The 13,586-nt window shown below is 51.7% G+C and overlaps 2 protein-coding genes across 2 annotated transcripts in view; both read right to left on the bottom strand.

Annotated features, from left to right (window-relative positions):
• The window catches only part of CYSTM1 (cysteine rich transmembrane module containing 1), a 67,677-nt gene extending 66,046 nt beyond the window's left edge, over positions 1-1,631 (bottom strand). The window contains exon 1 of the mRNA XM_077186507.1: positions 1,521-1,631. Coding sequence (XP_077042622.1) covers positions 1,521-1,552 — 32 coding nt within the window. The 5' untranslated portion in view covers positions 1,553-1,631. The remainder of the gene's footprint in view (positions 1-1,520) is intronic.
• On the bottom strand, positions 1,628-2,686 carry PURA (purine rich element binding protein A). The gene has a single exon (XM_077186506.1). It carries the CDS (start codon positions 2,684-2,686, stop codon positions 1,736-1,738), a length of 951 nt encoding a protein of 316 aa, XP_077042621.1. The 3' UTR covers positions 1,628-1,735.
• Between the last annotated feature and the right edge of the window lie 10,900 nt (positions 2,687-13,586).

Genomic DNA, 13,586 nt, shown 5'->3' with positions numbered 1-13,586 from the left:
AGTTTAATGATAAAAATATATTAATATTTTACTATACAGCAGCAAGAAGTTAGTCAATTAAAAGCACACCAACTTTTTTTTTTAAAAGAAAAAAAAACATAACTGAAAAACAACGAAGACAACCTGTAAAAGTCTATTATTATTCTTCTTATTATTACAAACGATTTCAATTTGGAGAACACACCTGGACAGATTAGTGTTCTGACAAATCTGTGTTTCCCTAGCCTAGGCTTCGAGCAGAGCCCGCGCCCGGCGGGAGCTGGGACGGGGAGGGCAGGGCACGGCCAGGCTGGCCAGGTATGTAGCCAGTAATAATAACTAGCACCACAGCTACATGGAAATCCATGACGGACACACACCGGCTTGGCTTTCACTGTCCAACCAAACTCCGACCCCCATGGCTCAGTGGGATCACGCTGCCCTCGCTGCACTGCTTCCTAACAGGCCTACGGAAGTGAACAGGGATCAAAGCATCGGTCCGGACCTCACACGAGTTCAGGAGATAGTGCTAGTGCCAGTGGCCACACGGAAAGACTCGCTACCTGCTGTCCAAAAACAGGTGGACTGGAAACCGCTGCACGTCAGGTTAAGTACTTTAAGTACACAGAATAAAAAAAATATATTATGAACAATACAAGTACATCTCATATACACAATAATGACAATACGCCTACTCAGTTGTAAACCAAACAGGTGCAGAAAAAAAAATATTATGGGAGGAAATTCTTTACTTTTCGGGTTTTTTTTCTCTCTCTCTCTCTTTTTTTTTTTCTTTTCCTCTTTTCTTTTTTTTTTTTTTTTTTTACTATTTGAATAACTTTGGTTCAAACGTAAAAATCACAAGTTAGCAAATTTCATTTAAATGCCTTTTTTAATAATTTTTCTTCATGTTCACAGAAGTTTCACTGACCATTTTTATATGTTTAAGGTCCAGATGCAATGCATATTGTATAAAAGAGAGCACTTATTGTTTACCTTGCATGAATTAAACCTACGTACCTTTTAACTCTACAAACTTCTGCATAACATTTAGACAAAGCTCAGACACACAGCATGCCTAGCCCTCATATATATATACACATCTCTAATCACAGGTATATAGGGTGTCAAATATACTATAGTAACCTCCATGTAAGGTTCGAAATTTGGTAACAAAATGAGAAGAAAAAACTAAAAATATTATTTTACGTGTTCTAAAATATCTCTTTTTTTTTGTGCTAAAGTCAAATGTTAGCTCAACATGAAAAGGACTTTTTTTATATAATTCAGCAATATTATAATCTTGACCATTTTTGCAAACACTTTTAATAATAATAGCTTAAACGTGTACAAAAGTTCTCGGTTAATTAGGGAAATAAACACTCAGTTCTTTATATTTTTAATCAAGTAGGAAACACAGTTCATATATAATGTTATTACTTTTTTTGACTCTTTTTTTTTTGTGTGTTTTGTTTTTTTTTTTTTTTTTTGGTTTTTTTTTTGTTTTGTTTTGTTTTGTTTTTTTTTTAGCAGCTGCTTACTGTTTGATACGGTGGGTAAAGTGGAGGAACATCCAGCGATGGGTGGCGGGTCTGAGGCGCTGCTGCTGCCGGGCGGCGGGGGGGGCGCCGGGCGGGCGGCGCGGCCGGGGGGGCTCCGGGCGGAGGGGGGGCTCCGGGCCGCCGCCCCCGCGCCCCGCCGCCCGCCCGCCCTCCCGCCGGCGGCGGGGCCAGTCCGCGTCCCGGGGGGCGGGCGGTCAGTCCTCCTCGGGCTCCTCGGCCTGCAGCAGCGCGCCGGGCGGCCCGGCGGCGGCCGCCTCGGCCTCGGGGGGCGGCTCGGCGCCCACGGCGGGGGCGGCGGCGGCGGCGGCGCGCTTGTCCCGCTGCTTCTCCTGGATCTTCTTCATCTCGTCCGAGTACTTGCAGAAGGTGTGGCCGAACTTGGCCCAGACCTTGTAGGGGACGGTGATGGAGTTGCGGTAGGTGGGCTTCACCTCGCTCACCCGCATGAACACGCCGTACTTGTTGGAACCCACGTCGAAGAAGAAACGCTTGTTGTCCACAGTCAAGGAGGTGCCCTCGGGCAGCTCGGCCGGCTCCTCCTCCACGCCGTAGTCGTCGATGAGCTTGGCCAGGGCGTCGCGGAACTCGATGAGGCCCTGTGCGGGCAGCGCGATGGTCTGGCCCTGCGTGGAGCCCAGCCCCGGGCCGCGGTTCACGGTCTGGCGGACGCGCAGGAAGCGCCCGCGCTGGTTCTCCTTCAGATCCATGTAGTACTTGCGGTTCTCCCGCACCAGGAACTCGCTCTTCAGCGCCCGCCGGGGCTCGTCGGCCGCCTGCGCCAGCTCGGGGGGCTGGCTGGGCCCCAGCTGCGCGTAGTGCTCGATGAAGTCGCCCAGGTAGTCGCGGAACTCGACGGCCACCGACATGGAGAGGGTCAGGCGGCTCTTGTTGCCGCCCGCGCCCACCTCGGCGATCTTGAGGAAGCGGCCCTTGGCGTTCTGCTTCACGTCCAGGTAGAAGCGCTTGTTCTGGATGTCCACCCGCTTGGAGGCCAGCTCCTGCGTCTCGTGCTGCAGCCCGCCGCCCGGGCCCCCGCCGCCGCCGCCGCCGCCGCCCGGGCCGCCGCCGCCCGCGCCCGGCCCCCCGGCGCCCGCCGCGCCCCCGCCGCCGCCGCCCTGCTCGCTGCCGCTGTCTCTGTCCGCCATGATGCCGCCGCCGCTCCGCCGCCGCCGCCGCTCGGGCCTCGCCCGCCGCTGCTCGCCCCGGCGCGGCCGCCCCCGCGCCGCCGCCGCCTCCTCCGCCGCCGCCGCCTCCTCGGCCGCCCCCGGCCGCCGCCGCCGCCGCCGCCGCCTCCTCCTCCTCCCGCCGCCGCCGCCGCCGCCGCTGCTGCAACAGCCCCCGCGGCCACCAGCCGGCCGCGCTCTCGCGAGATCTGCCGGAGCGAGGAGAGGGCGCGGGAAGGCGGCAGAGAGCGGCCCCCGCCGCCGGCCGCCCCGGCGAGCACGGCGGCAGTGCCGCGCCGCCGAGCGGCCGCCGCGGGTACTGCAGCTGCGCGCTCCCCCCGCGCACCGGCGGCGCCGCGGCCGAGCCCCGCTCCGGGCGGCACCGGCACCGCCCGGCACCGCCGCTGGCCCCGCCGCTGGGCCCGCCGCACCCGCGCTCCCGCACCCCGGGGGCAGCCCGCGGGGCCCGGGAGAGCCGCCGGGTTCGTGCTCCCCGCAGCGAACCGTACGGGAGAGCGCTGAGCAGCGGGCCCTCCTCCCGGCTGGGATGCCCGGGATGGCCGGGTGGGATGTGTGTTTATTCGGGGCTGATGATGAAGTGAATTAATTGGCCTATGGTGTGGCGCGGGGCTTGGAGGCTCGGGAGCGCCGCGGGGATGCGGACCGGGGGGATCGGGCGTCCCCCCGCAGCGGGGGTTTGGAGGTGGGGCTTGGAGGTGGGATTTTGGAGGCTTGGAGGTGGGATTTTGGAGGTTTGGAGGTGGGATTTTGGAGGTTTGGAGGTGGGATTTTGAGGTCTGGGGGTGGGTTTTGGAGGAGATGCTTTAGCTTCTAGTCCTTGTTTCCAAACCCTCAATTTTAAGCCAACTCCAGCCCAAGTAAGGATGTTTTCTCCTGATGCTGCTGGCCAGGAAGCAAACTGATAGGATTGCTCTGGGTAGAAATCTGTTCCCTGCTTGATGCTTCTGGGGAAGGCATGGATGTACCTCTAGCATCCCAAAAACCCCTGCAAGTGTTGCACAAAGAGTGGTGCTATGAAGTGAATTTTGGGGTGGCCTGTGGAATGCGCTTGGCACGCAAAGAACTTTCTGAGGAGACAGGGAGTGAACTGCTGAGACATCTTGTTGCGTTAGAGGATGCTCAGATATCCCAGGAGGAACCCCCAGCCTGCCCCATGGCTGTGGTTAAAGCCGTGGTGATGGTGACTCCATGGGTAATAAAAAAAATACACAGAGAAACAGTTTCCTTTTGCCACAGAAACAATATTTCAGCGCTGGCTGAGCTGCCGCTTGCCAGCTGTCAGAAAGCCCTGAGTGCTGGGGATGTGCTGTGCTCTCCGTGGATGCTGGGTTTGATTTTCAGCCTGCCTGAACTGTCCTGGGTGTTTCCTGGGTGTCCAGGTTGGCATCCCCACGCTGCCCCCATGGTGCTTTGGCAGCCTCTCTCTCTTGATTTGCTCTTTTTATCTTCAAGTCAAATGACATCACACAACCTAACCCGCGGCCTGTTGCTGTCACCAGCAGGTGTCCTTATGGATGAACCACGCTTTATCCATGTGGTACAAGTGGGAAGTGCATGAGGAGTTGTGTTTGTGCCCTTGTGGCTGGTCTGTCTCTGACTGGGCTGCAGTGAAAATCGCTGGTGCTGAGGATGCTGGCCAGCACAGAGGTTATTTTTTCTCCCCAGCACAGGCAAGAGGTTATTTTTCAGGAGTGGATGCACTCCAAGTGGATACCAACAATCCTGGGAACAACCTGCCAGAGTTGGTGCTTTGGGGGATGATGTTTTGTGGGATTCTGCTTGCCCAGCACCTTTCAGCGTTGGAAGTCACAGCCACTACCTAATGCTCTGATTTTGTGCCTGAATTTGGCTTGGATAAGTCATTTGCTTATTGAAGTAAACAAAACAAAGGGAAAAAAAGTGTTTTTCTTCCCAAAAGAAAATCTTTTCAATGGGAGCTCTACCACAGCAGTCCACCCTGGGGACCCACAGGAACTTAAATTGATCTGCCCAATGCTAAAACAAGATTATGTGGCTAAGACAAGCTTGGGATGGCTGCTGAATGAGGCAAGGTGCAAAATAGGATGGACCAGGGTGATGGATAAGTGCAGGAGCCAGGGGAGTCTCTCCAGACGTTGTCCAGGTTTGGACTGGGATCTTGCAGGGAGCTCCTGGTCCCAGGCTGCCTGTCCTGGCTGCTGTCAGTGGCTCCCATATGGTTATCAGGCTGCACACTCTGCTGCCTCCGTGGCTTCTGCTGAAACCCATCCCAGACCTCTTTGCTCTGAAAATCAGAAATCTTTTCATCTCCAGCCCCACAACTCTCAGTTTGGAGATTTCACAAGATTTTCTAACAGCTTCTCTCCTTCCATGTGTCTCTCAGTAGCAATTATACCCCCTTCAGCCCTGTTCTGATAGCCTAAATGAGACCAAATTCAGGTAGCTTCCTCTCATAAGATAATCCTCCTTTCTTTGACTATTGTAGTCATTTTCCACACCAGTTTCTTCCTTGGAAAGATAATGGAAAAGATTTTCAGAGTTCTGGCTGGGATTTCAGGCTTAACATCAATGGGCCTTTTGTTTTGAAATCCAATTCAGTGGGCTTTTAAGAACATATCTGATCATTACTGTGAGCATCTCAAAGTTTGGAGCCCCAGCCTGTAATCCAGCTACGAAACAACAACTCCGCTGACTCCAAGAACTTGTACAAACATTTATAATCAACAGGAGGCAAGCTAAGAGCCATTCAAACAAGAGATAAGATTAGTAGCTGAAGTGGCTGGGCTGCAATTGTTATTGTGCAAGTCAAAGAAAAGGCTGTCACACTCAGAGGATATTGCCAAGCAAGATTCATTTGAGTCGCCGAGTCATTCTTCTCTCACCCGCTGTCTGAATTCTCCTGCAGATCTGCTCAGGCTCTTGGGTGATCTGCTGGGTTAGGAGGTGACTGAGTTTAGACTTTTTTCCAAGTTGTGTCAGATATTTCCCTTGGTCCCATTCTTGTCCAGCACTCCCAGCATGGAAAAGGGGAAAAGGGAAATCAGAGAACTTCCTGTGCCGTGATGGGAGTTGGAGCACTGAAGCACCAAAGCCAAGCTGCTGTTGCCATCTCTCAGATGCAGAGCACTCAGAAAGGCTTTTACAGCCACGGGGGGATGTCTGGGGCTGGGTGAAGGCTCAGAGCAGCCCCTGAACAGGAACCTGTAACAGGATGGTGAAAGCTCCCTTTGCTTTCCATCTGGGTCCTCCTTGGAGCGTGCCTTTGGAGAGAGGAGTTCAGCATTGCTTGTCCAGTGCTGTGGGGCATTGCTCACCCTGTGAACAAGCCCCATCGTGTGCAGCAAACAAGAAACCAGCACACAACATATGAAAGTCATTTAGGAAGATGGGAATGATGAGCGGCGCACACAATAGTGTTGCTATTAGGATCTGTCGATCCTAATTAAAAAAATACTTCTCAATGAAAATTATTTATAAAAAGAAATCACAGTGACCCTAAATCAAATTATTTGTGAATGGTTTTCAGTCTCCCAGATCAGTTAAAACTCCTGTGTTAGTCACTGGACGTCATCCAAGCTACATGCTGAATGAATAACATCCCTGCCAAATTTCATTTTTTTTTCACCCTCACCCAGTTTGGCACAGGACAGTTAAAGTCATTTTTCTAAATATCTTTCAGAACATCAAGTGACTGTAAAATAACAATGGGAAAGCTTGGCCACGGACAACTGCAGCCCTCCAGTTGGAACCGCTTCTCTCCGAGAGAGCAGCTCCACTCCCTTTGATGATCTGTTCTGGGGCAGCACCCAGGCAAGGATTCCTCCACGGGGGAACTGGAGGGCCACTGGATAACCCTGCCAGGGAGCCTGGCCTCCAGCTGTTCCAGAGTGGGGCAGGCCTGCATCCAGACTGGCCCTGGCTACAGGGTTGGTGTCCTTTTGGCCACCTGCTGGAGGGTGACATCCCGAGGACATGTCAGCCATTCCCTGTCCACAGCGGCAGTTTCCATGGTGAGCGGTAACGCCGCCGCTTTTGCTCACTCTTCAGAAACTAAAAACAAACAAAAAACAAAGAAAGAAAGAAGGAATCAGTGACTGCACAATGGCAGAACAAGTTCTTGCTTCTTGTGTCTGCAAAGATAAAGGGCTAATTCTTCTAAGCACTATGTGATGTCCTATCCAAGTGAATTAAGTTTGGGATTGTTTTCACCATGGCTTGTTCCAACTCCAGTGTGCTTTCTCTTCTCCTTTGACTGGCCTGCAAGTCCCCCACTGGTCTTTTCTCAGCTGGCTTCCCCCTCATTTGTTCCTTCTGACCATGGAGGTGTTGTCACCTGCAGAGAGCGAGGACCCTCCCCTGTTCTTTGTTCTCAGAGACATTAAGAGGGAAGCATGGTTCTCCAGCTCCCCACATAATCCAGGAAGTGCTGACTGCTCTTCTGTTGAAAGCTAGCAACAAATGGCCACCAAATTCCAATCTTGCTGGTTTTCAGTGAGAATAATTCATAAACCCAGTGCTCTCTGCTCCTTGTCTCCTAAGAGGAGCAAGGACTAGAGCCCAGCATCATGTGCAGCACTTAGCAAAGGCTGTGTCACCCATGTATGTGACTGTTTCCCAGTATCCAGGTGGCTTCTTTGCCTCCAGTTGATCTGGTGTGATGCCTGGGTGGGCTTTTCCCTTCCCTTCCCTTCCCTCTTCCCATGCCCATGGCATTGGCTGGGAAGGTGCTCTGTCCACAGGGATGCCCAGGTTGGTGGGCATAGCTGGCTCACAGGCACAGCTGCTCTGGCTCCTGTGACCAGCTGGGTCATCCTTTCATTAAGATGACAGCACCTCCTGTTTTTGCTGTTTGATTCCTCTTGTTTTCATGCTGCCTTGCTGCTGTCTCCAGAGCTGTGCCCAGATGGTCCTGTTGTTCCTCCAGCCATTACTGCTGGTTCTGGACTTGCACAGCCATGCGGCAAAGCACCTGACACCCTCTCTGCTCCTGCTTTTCCTTCTGGGCTCATGGACATGCTGGGGGTTGTGGGCTGTGAATCCATGCCCTCAAGGCACATTTTGGGGAAGTGTGCTTTAGGAAGCACTGGCTGACATTGTCTGCAGCATTCTGGGTTTCCAGCTTTGCCTGATAGAGGTGCATCCCCCTCCTGTGCCACAATGCCTGCTTTATCCTGCCATTCATTTGCAGCCTCTAAAGCAGTTGGATCACACCAGGCTGGGTCCCTAATGTGCCCAAGAGCAGCTGGTGCAGGGTCCCAGAGGAGAAAAGGGTGGGAGAAAGCAGAGAGAAGTCTTGGCTCTAGAGACTCCCTGGTACGAGTGCGCCTCGGACCTCCACACCTCCTCCTCCTGCCAGGGGAGCTTTCTGGCCATTTGCAACTTCTGGTTTTGAGGTTAATACTTCAGCCCCTCCCCAATGCAGCTTTTTGCAGGCTGTGATTCTTTCTCAGATTACTTTAAAGCCCCTTTCCTTAAAAAGTATGTGATGTTGTTGGAATAGATCTTCTACAATCTGTTCCCAGGGAGCAAGGGTGCTCTTAGAGCTGGGGTGAAATGGGCTGACTGCTTCCATGTGGGGCCAAAGAAACCCCAAACATCTGTGAGGACAAGAAGGAAGATACAGAACAAATCATTGTTTTGAAATGAGATTTAGAACAAATCACAGTTTTGCATCCAAGAGAAGGATGCTTTGACTTTTTCTTCTCCCCAGAAGTTTTTCTCTGAAGATGCTGACCTGACTGTTGCCACTGGGAGAGGATGCAGTGAGTCCCCAGCTCTCGGGTGGGCTGGCTGCTGCCAGCATGACACAGTGCTGTGGTTTGACCCCAAATGGCAGCTTAGCACCATCATCCACTCACTCACTCCCCTCTGATGGGAAGGGAGAGAGAATCAGAAGGAGGGAAGTGAGACAAACTGGCAGCTGAGATAAAGACAGGGAAAGCAAAAGCTACATGCACCAGCAAAGCAAAGCAAGGAATCTGTTCCCTCCTGCCATTGCAGGCAGGTGTTCAGGCACCCCCAGGACAGCAGAGCTGTGTGGTCTGGGATGAGCTGCATCAAGGGAAATACAGGTTGGATATCAGGTAGAAGTTTTTTACAGAAAGGGTGATAAAGTTCTGGAATGGCTGCCCAGGACTCCCCATCCCTGGGTGTGTTTGACAAAGCCTGGATGTGGCACTGGGTGCCAGGGTTTGGTTGAGGTGTTGGGGCTGGGTTGGACTCAATGATCTTTAAGGTCTCTTCCAACCTGCTCATTCTGTGAATTCTGTGGATATCCTTTGGGTCAGTGTGGGTCAGCTGTCCTGGCTGTGTCCCCTCCCCGCTCCTTGTGCACCCCCTGCCTGTTTGCTGGTGGGGTGATCTGAGAAGCAGAAAAGGCCTTGGCTCTGTGTAAGCCCTGCTCAGCAATAACAAAAACATCTCTGTGTTATCAGCCATGTTTTCAGCACAAATCCAAAGCACAGCCCCATAGCAGCTACTGGAAAGAAAATTAATTCTACCCCAGCCACAACCAGCACACAGAATCCCAGCTCCCCATCCTCTGTGGGCTTTGGTTTACATGACTCTGAAAGGAAAACTCTCCCAAAACTCACACGAGGAAGAGCAAAGTGCACCTGTGCAGATGGAGCTGTGCAGGGCAGACAGGGGCTCAGATCCCTGGCTGGATTGCAAGTACCTGATGTTCCTATGGTGGAACCTTTTGCTGCATGCAGATAATTGTCCCCCTGGACCCTGCACCCACCAAGTGATTTTAGTGCCCCTGGTTTTGAATCCTCTTTTCCTGTGGTGGTAAAGCAGCAGCCACAAGGCTAATGGATGTATTCAAGACCTGTTCTAGCAGTGTTAAACTCATTGCAGAGCTTCAGGACCTGTCTTTTAGCTCCTGGGGGCAAATGTGTGTGTGTGTGTGTGAGTGAGTGAATGCAGCCCTGCAGGCACAGCTGATACCTAAAGCAGTAATTTCAAGGATGCTACATAAACCCAGGAATAGAGTAATACCTACCTGGAGGAGAGCAGAGGCACTGGAACTTAATTTAAACTCTTCTAAATCCCCTCCCTCCCAATTGTAAGATAAATGGACAAAAACATACCCTAGGAGCTCTTGTGGATCCCAGAGACGAGCAGGAAGGAGCCAAAGGCATTTCCACAGCTTGTCTTGCTGTGCAGGAGGCTTGGAGAGGTGTTTGTAAACACCTTTTCTGCTCACAGTGCTCTTGACCCCTCTCTGGCTCATGGCCAGGCATGGCCCTGCTCCAAGCTTGTTTTGCAGTGTTTCATCCCCTGTGCTTTGCCTTGGTGCTGAGGCTGAGCAGGGGCTTGCCCTGGGAGCAGGTCCATGCTCTCAGAGAGGGTGTGAGCTGCTGTGCCAGTCCAGGAGACAGGAACTGTCCCCTTCAGAGCTGTTTCTGGAGGTGGCTCTGAGCTTTCACGCTGGCACTGTGCTTGGTGGTGCTCTGTCTGGGACAGGTGATGTGTCCCATGAGGTTGATCTTTGTCCAGGGCTGGGCCCTGGGGTGGGGCAGGCATCCCCCAGCAGCTGTGAGCTGGGCACTGTGTGGGGTGGGCACTGACCCAGGCAGGGCACCTGCTGCTGTGCCCAGTGCTGGTGGAGCTGTGCTGATGCTGCTTGACAGGACAGGAACCTGGTTGGGTGCCTGGGATGAAAACATTTTGTTGATTGTAAACAAACCTATTTACTTTGTTGATTGTAAACAAACCTATTAACACAGATACTTCTCAGCCTGGCCTGGAGAATGTGGGAACTTTGGTCCAGGAGAATTTATATCTTGTAACTTCTGAACTCCTCATTGTGCACACATGAGAACAACCAAGGCATCTCATCTCACCACAGCAGCTGGTGTGGTGGCAAAGCCTGTTCAGAGGAGATACAAGGTGATCTCTGAGTGTGATTTTGTGCAGTGAGGGGGAACAGGGTGAGTGTTTGAAGCCATTCTTCAGGTATTGCAGCACTGCTCTGTCCTTCTGTGGCCCAGCCAGGTGTCCTGCCCCACACCTGGGAGGAGGCATCTGCTGGAGCCCAGTCCCTGTCTTTTCCAGGAGGATAAAGCTGTTCTTTAACTCCAGTGCCTGCCCTGGCAGGAAGTCACAGCTGTCCTTCAAGGAGGATGAAGGTCTCAGCTGTGCTGATCCATGGAGGTATGGCCAGCTTTGCAGTCCTCCTGTGGGAGGTGACGGGGGGGGTGGCACAGGTAGGTGTGATATCACCCTCTAAAGGTCCACAGTTTTCCATAGAGGAAGAGAAAAGCCAACTTGGCTTCTCATTTTAAGCTTTACCAAGAAGAAAAGGGCTGTGGTGAGGGGCTATCTAAGGCAGCAGAGCATTTGTCATTCACAACAAGGTGGTGGGGTTGATTCCTGCCAGCCCTGAGGGGATGAGAGGCCCAGCTCACAACTGCAGAGTCCTGTGAGCCTGACCTGGGTGCTGTGACAAGGAGGAGTCAGGCACTGTTCCTTTTCTGAGTGACTTCCCATGGGCAGCATTAAGAAATGTTGTACTGTAGCAGGGGAAGTCTCAAAGTATCAAAGTTTATTCAGTAATTATTTAACATTTGCCTATATCTCTTTCAGAACTGCTCTGGGGGTGTTTGCTGGAGCATCACTGTGGCCCTGGGTGGGATTCCTTTCTGTCCTGTTGGGACCTGTCTGGGATTTGGAAACCTGGGATTCCTGCTCTCTGTGGCTTATCCAGAGACTACCAGCTCAAAAAAGCTGTCCCAGAACTCATCCCAGTGTTTTGGATTTTGCTGAAGAGATGTTTAATTGAAAACCTCTTAGTCCATAAGCCAGACCCTTACCACAGAGGCAACACCTTTTTACTTTTCCCTCAAAGATGCCATGAGGAAAATGATGAAGGTACTGAGTTTTTCCATACTCTGGTTTCTCACGGAGCAAATTGGCTGCAGAGTTCACTCTGTCTTGGTGTCAGAGAGGAAAACCTTCACTTTTATGAAGTAATTCCTTGATCTGCTTTTAGACCCACAGGTCCCAGCTGGGGCTGTGCAATAGCTCTGCAGGAGACTGAAGGATTGAAGGAGCACAGAATGGATCGCACCAGGAGGATGAGAAACCCTTGGCTCCCCTAAATCCTGCAGCTGGGGAGAGCAGGAATTGCCTGGTGCCAATACAGAATACAACCAGCACAGCAAGAAGTTCTTCTCCCTCCCCAGGGGTCATTAGGGGGTTTCAGCCTCTCACAGTGTCTAGAGGAGCTGGTTTGAGGATATTGCTTATGGGAGTATTTTGGGAACTCATTAAAAAGAGAATTAGAGACCAACCCTGGTGTGATTGAGATAACGTGGTGTGTAAGTGTGCAGGAAACATGAAAATCCTCTCAATAATTAAATTCAATTAATTGTTTTACAGCTGCTCAGCAAATACTATGAGGTTCAGGTGGGGAGATGCAGTGCTGGGATTCCACAGGGTTTGGATGGAGCAAGTAAGAGATTGTGGTGTGTGCAGCACCTGGTTTGTGTTGGAGAGGAAAATTATTTACAAAGCAGAGATGTCGGGTCCGGCTGTCTGTCTCTGCCCCGACACGGGTAGAGTGGTTCTTGGGTGGCACGCGATTCAAAGGACGAGTCTGGACTCTTCAGCTTTTCAATCTTCAGGTTGTTTATTATTTCTTATCTACAAAATTTTCTGTCTGCCCAACAGAGGTCTGATCTGCAAGCAGTCACAGGCACTCTCTGACCACCCACGGGGCGGTCATGTCTTTTTATACTAAAATCTACGTACACAATATTTACCTTTATTTCCCAATGCTTTTCGCCCATGTTAGCAAGTGCACCTTCACCAGAAACCAATCTCCAAGTGCCAACATCATCACAGGAGATGGAGGACAAGAAGAAGAAAGAAGAAGGACGAGACACGCCCTGATCCCTCCATCTTGTCTCCATAACCCCCCTGTACCAAAAACCTTAAAGTCTATATTTCACCCTCTAAATGTGTCCCTTTTACACCTTTTACTCTAAAGTGATTCTCTTGTCTTCAAACTCTTGTTACTTCTGTGGATGGATCAAAATCAAGCCACCAAACACTCTTGGCAACATTCCAGGATTTTCGAGGCCCCCAAGGGTTCTCCTGGCATCTCTGGACATCGGGAACGATGTGCTGAGATCCCACACAGAAACATTGCAAAATGGCTTTGGTGGAGACCTGTGGGACAATGTGCAGGGAGCACAGCCTGTGGGACAGTGCACAGAGCACAGCCTGTGGGACAGTGAGCACAGAGCACAGCCTGTGGGACAGTGTGCACAGAGCACAGCCTGTGGGACAGTGTGTAAGGAGCACAGCCTGTGGGACAGTGTGTAAGGAGCACAGCCTGTGGGACAGTGTGTACAGAGCACAGCCTGTGGGACAGTGTGCAGGGAGCACAGCCTGTGGGACAGTGTGCAGGGAGCACAGCAGCCACAGAGCCTTGTTCTGGGGAAAGCAGTGCATGGGGCTGGGAAGGAAAGGGACTCTGGCCCCTGTCAGAGAGGGTTAATTCTGCATCTCAGCATGAAGGGCCTGACAGCAAATGGCATCATAAAACAGCTGCCTTAATAAGACAGAATAAAAAGAAGGATCTCTAATGGCTTGAGGAACCAAAAAGGAAGAACTTCTCTCCAGGGAAGGGATATGTGCAGCACTGGGGAAAATCCATCCTGGGTCCACCCCACGCTGCACAAATGCAGAGTGCTCTGCATCTGAAGGGGCAGGAGGCTTACTTGTCCTTGATATTTCTCTTTTTACTCTGCCTTGTTTAAACAGATATTTTATGAAGCCTTTTGCTGTTGGGCATTTCTCACTGGAGAGACTGGAGAGATCCCCATACCACCTCCTTCCCCACCCAGTCCAGGGAGTGTCCCCAAGGAAATGG

Source organism: Agelaius phoeniceus, chromosome 15 (assembly GCF_051311805.1).
Source record: "Agelaius phoeniceus isolate bAgePho1 chromosome 15, bAgePho1.hap1, whole genome shotgun sequence".
In the NCBI taxonomy this organism is placed as follows: Eukaryota; Metazoa; Chordata; class Aves; order Passeriformes; family Icteridae; genus Agelaius; species Agelaius phoeniceus.
The sequence above is the reverse complement of the archived record's forward strand: the minus strand, read 5'-3'. Positions and strand labels throughout refer to the sequence as shown.